At 42.1% G+C, this 4,866-nt stretch overlaps 1 protein-coding gene across 1 annotated transcript; it reads left to right on the top strand.

Annotated features, from left to right (window-relative positions):
* The first annotated feature begins 673 nt into the window (after positions 1–673).
* Positions 674–4,353, top strand: LOC104607093 (polygalacturonase At1g48100-like). The gene is made up of 6 exons (XM_010272601.3): positions 674–1,597; positions 1,747–1,914; positions 1,997–2,041; positions 2,144–2,351; positions 2,469–2,550; positions 3,008–4,353. The coding sequence occupies exons 1-6, from the start codon at positions 1,172–1,174 to the stop codon at positions 3,507–3,509; spliced, it is 1,431 nt and encodes a 476-aa protein (XP_010270903.1). The 5' UTR covers positions 674–1,171; the 3' UTR covers positions 3,510–4,353.
* Positions 4,354–4,866: the final 513 nt, after the last annotated feature.

Below are 4,866 nucleotides of genomic sequence, written 5' to 3'. Positions count from 1 at the left end.
CAGCAACTTACTGACCTGGACAGCGTCGACCCAAACAATGATTTTGACCTTTTTATTTTAATTATTATTTTTTTAATCAGAACTGACCCTTCATTCAAACCAGACAACTAAACCATTTAACCCGAGAAGTGGTGGCCAAAATGGTTCCACTCCGGTTTTTAAAACCTTACAAGAGAAAAGTGTAAGTGTAGGTGATCCGAATGCTGCCAATAAAAACCATAGCCTTTGATGCTGCATTGATGATTTATAGATGCCAATTAAAACGTTAAGCTTGGTCCCCTGCAGGTTCATCGAGTGAGGCCCGGCTTAATTAGCATGGATTAGGTTTGGAGACGGAACTCGGGAGGGAGTTTCATCTTTCATGTCTAGAAACTTCCATTCCCATTAAAAAGAACAAATTAATAACAGCTCACAAGTCACAGGCTTATTAATGCGGTTGAAGATGCAGTTCCACATTCACCCATTAATCAACTATTAACCAAATTGAGCAAAGAAGAAAAATAAATAGAAAATAACAAAAAAACACACGTCAGCTAGATTCTGGTCTCTAGACTCTCTACACATAAAATCAAAATGCAGAAAAGTTTCGAAAACAATTTTTAATAAAATGGAAATATAAGATTCTGGCCGAGAAGCCCACTTGACAACGGCACAACTCATGCCAAAATTTGCCACAGAAGAACTCTCTCTCGTCTCCTCCCTCCGAAACGCCAGAGGCCAAAGCTAGCTTTCCCAAAAGCCTCAAAACGTTTCCCTGAAAGATGGTGACACTGACATTGTAATCAATAAGAACTTGACAAGTGTCAGCCTTTGCATGGCAAAGTTGGGTACTTCTGTTTACGGACTGCACCACTATAAATTTCAATCTCAGGCTCAGGTTTCGTATTCGTAATCCCTTTTCCCTCTCAGGCCGGTTTACACTTTTCATGAGGGATTGAGTTGAGGCTCATGAGCGTTTACCTTTTTCTTTGTGCTTTCTCTTCCTCTTCTCTTTGTTGGACTCTTTAAGTTTTAACCCCTCTGAAACATTTCCGTTGAATTTCTGTCATTTTCCGGATTCCTTGATACAAGTGTTGGGTTCCTACCCAACTCAGAAGAGTTCTTCAAGTTTGGTTTCGCCATTACTAGTGAGAACTGCCTGTTTAATTAACCCCTTCGGATCTCACCTCCAATGGCGGACCTTCGTGGGTTATTGCTTATGTGTGTGGTTTTCACCTTTCTCTCATTCAATCCGGGCAATGTGGAAGGAAGAAAGCATATTCACAAGAAACAGAAGAGTAGGAGCTCTAATGCAGAAAGTCCTATTTCGCTCTCCCCTGCCTATCCTCCTGCTACTCCTCCCAATTCCAATGATCCCACTCCCACTGATCCTACTCCCACGGATCCAGGGAATTCAACCTCGGAGCCCTGTGTTTTTGATGTAACATCCTTTGGGGCAGTTGGAGATGGTTCCACCGACGATACTGCTGCTTTCATGGCAGCCTGGAAAGCGGCTTGTGCGGTTGAATCAGGCGTTCTTCTTGCACCATCTGATCATGTTTTCTTGATTACTTCAACAATCTTATCAGGCCCATGTAAGCCGGGCTTCGTGTTTCAGGTAACAATGCATACCACCATTGTTCTTGCATCTCATTTATCAGTGGCCTATTGAATGTATTAACATAACCATCCAGAAATTCCAAAACACTGAATGTTATTTGCATTACGATGAAATTTATTAAACTGGAAAATTTCTCTTATGACAAGGTGGATGGAGTACTGATGCCGCCGGACGGACCGGATAACTGGCCGAAATCCGATAGTGATAAGCAATGGCTTGTGTTTTACCGAGTGGATGGGATGACTTTTACAGGGCGTGGTACCATTGAAGGGAATGGACAGAAATGGTGGGAGCTTCCCTGCAAGCCTCACAGGGTATTTTTACTGTTTCCTTTCTGCAATTTTTCAATGGGATTCTGCTCGTGTGGTAGTTAACTCTGCTGAAACGCCATTACAGGGCCCTCATGGAACGTCATTGCCTGGACCATGTAACAGTCCTGCTGTAAGTGATGTTTTGGCAAAACCCCAATTTCATTAAGTTTCCATCAATCAACAAGGTTTGATAATTGTTGATGGAGATCTTTTTATTTGTTTATTGTTTCAGTTAATTCGGTTCTTCATGAGTTCCAATCTGGTGGTCAGTGGTTTACGAATCCAAAACAGTCCCCAATTCCACATGAAATTCGATGGCTGCGAGGGCGTCCTGATAGAAAAGCTCTCCATATCCTCCCCTGCTCTCAGTCCTAACACAGACGGAATTCACATTGAGAACACGAAATCCGTTGGAATATACAATTCCATCATAGCAAACGGTAGAAAACAATCCAACCCACATTCTTTAATTTAATTTCACCATGATTGATTGATCAACTAGTACACCTTAAATTCTTGACTACATGATGACCCTGTTTTTATTTTTTGGGTAACAGGTGACGATTGCATCTCCATTGGACCAGGTTGTTCAGATGTCGACATAGAGAACGTCACTTGTGGGCCTAGTCATGGGATTAGGTATGTGTTTACGTGATCATATTCCTATGATTCAATTGATCCAAAACTGAGCCACTTTAGTTCCATTCATTTTCACCTACCTGGGTAAGCGAGTTTATCTGGGCAAGTGTTTTTTGGGCAAAAGTTATCCGATTAACTTCAGTGCCAATGTTAAGCAATTTATCCATCCTTCAAGAGGGTATCGGTAACCCGGAGAATTGATACTTTCTGAAAAATTCGTTTACTGTAGGACCCAATATAAAGGCATAAATAAAAGGGGCCTTAAAAGAAATCATTGCATTTACTTTTACAAAGACCCAAAGTTATTGTAAATTGAAATGGGTTGACTTGTTGTAAGTGTAGCGCAATTAAGCATATAATAGGAACAGGGTTAGTTGATTGAGGTGAATTGTTTATTCGTTAGAGTGGCGATGAGGTGAGTGAGTAAAGTCTTGATATTGGTTTTGGTTTGGTGCAGCATTGGGAGCCTTGGAGTGCATAACTCACAAGCATGTGTGTCAAACATAACAGTCCGCAACGCCTTCATAAGGAACTCAGACAATGGGGTCCGAATAAAGACATGGCAAGGGGGAATGGGGTCTGTGTCTGGGATCAGTTTCGACAGCATTCAGATGGAGAACGTCAGGAACTGTATCATCATAGACCAGTACTACTGCTTGGCCAAAGCTTGCCTAAACCAGACTTCGGCCGTGTTCGTGACCGATGTGTCCTACAAGAACATAAAGGGTACTTACGATGTGCGTAGCCCACCTATACACTTCGCATGCAGCGACGCGGTAGCATGCACTAACATCACCCTCTCTGAGGTAGAGCTTCTGCCTGCGGCAGGCGAGCTGGTGGATGATCCCTTCTGTTGGAATGCTTATGGGACTCAAGAAACCCTTACCATCCCTCCCATTAGTTGCTTGCTGGACGGAGAACCTCAGTCCATCTCGGAAACCGCAAATTTTGGTTGTTAGCTAGGGAGTGTTTGATGTTTGCAACTTTGAACATTGATAATCGATGGGAGAATACTGTACAGAGACTACAAGAGCCCCATACTTTTAGTGGGCATTAATTGTGTCACTCACAGTCTTGGCCTAGGCTCCATCCCTTTTGGGGTTTGTTTCCCTTATAGAGTGATGTGATGTAGCAGAAATGGGCTTATTTTTAGTACCTCATTTTGTATTAAATTATCTGCCAGAATCCAGATTGATATAGTTATAGAAGCAGAGCATTTGAATCTGATATATAATAATGATTCTGGTTTTCAGTATAGTTTCTTTCTGGATTGCATGGAGATGCTGATGTCCAAGTTAGACAAGTGGAGAGGGGAGACCTTGCTTGAATGGTTCCAGGGAAGGGATGCAGGGAACGGGCAATCTAAGTGGGCACCAGAGCTCTGAATACTGAGGTCAAGAAAGACAAGAGTTGTGCTACAGGTTAGCAGCGCAATAAAAGATTGTATTGTCTGAGACTGAGAGTCATCAGTTATCGGTTCGAGGAAAATGGGTGCAGCAGAGCACATCTCCCACTGTCTATGGGCGAAACCACCTTGATAAGATGGATTGGAATCAATTCAGAGAGGGACAGGGACAGAGACAGGATCATACTCACGCATTACTCAGGGTGGTTATTCTTGGCTCTCCGCGAAGCTGGTGCCTGTAAGGTTTGGGTTGGGCTGCTCTGCTTAATTCCAACCTGATTTCTGTGTCAGGTTGTCCTGGGCTCTTTATCTTCTTCCTAATTTAGATTAGATAAGCTGGTTTTTGGTAACAATTCAGATTATTAGATAAAATAAGCTTTGAGAAGGATGATCACAAATGGGTTTGGACCTAGGATATCGGTTAAGACTAATTGATTTTTTTTTTTTTGGATAGGAAAAGGAGTACTTCATTTAAACAAATAAGACTAACAAACATGTAACAGAAAAAAAAAAAAGAAGCAACAGAGAGGAAAAACACAGAAAAATAAACCTCCGAGCAATCAAACAAAAATAAACCTCGATCCTGCATACCTCTCTGCGCTTTCTGCTATCTGAGGAAAAGGAAACAGTCATAAAGCCCATTGCACTATCAATGTCTTTTAGGAGAGAAGAGATCTCTGCTGCTGGGCTGGGGAGATCTATTTTAGTGACAGCTGAGAGAAGTTCTTTACAATCAGATTCCACCACACAGTTGGAGAAACCTGAGAGTCTAACCAGATCCAAACATTGTCTCATAACTATGGCCTCTGCTTGGAGAGATGAAGCTACAAGAACAGGACCAAAACATGCTGCCAAAACAAAACCATTTGAATCTCTGTCACAGATCCAAAACTCCCCTTTTTATTATGCTT

This window comes from Nelumbo nucifera, chromosome 3, assembly GCF_055504915.1.
Source record: "Nelumbo nucifera cultivar China Antique chromosome 3, China Antique-T2T, whole genome shotgun sequence".
In the NCBI taxonomy this organism is placed as follows: Eukaryota; Viridiplantae; Streptophyta; class Magnoliopsida; order Proteales; family Nelumbonaceae; genus Nelumbo; species Nelumbo nucifera.
This window is presented reverse-complemented; position numbering and strand designations above follow the sequence as displayed.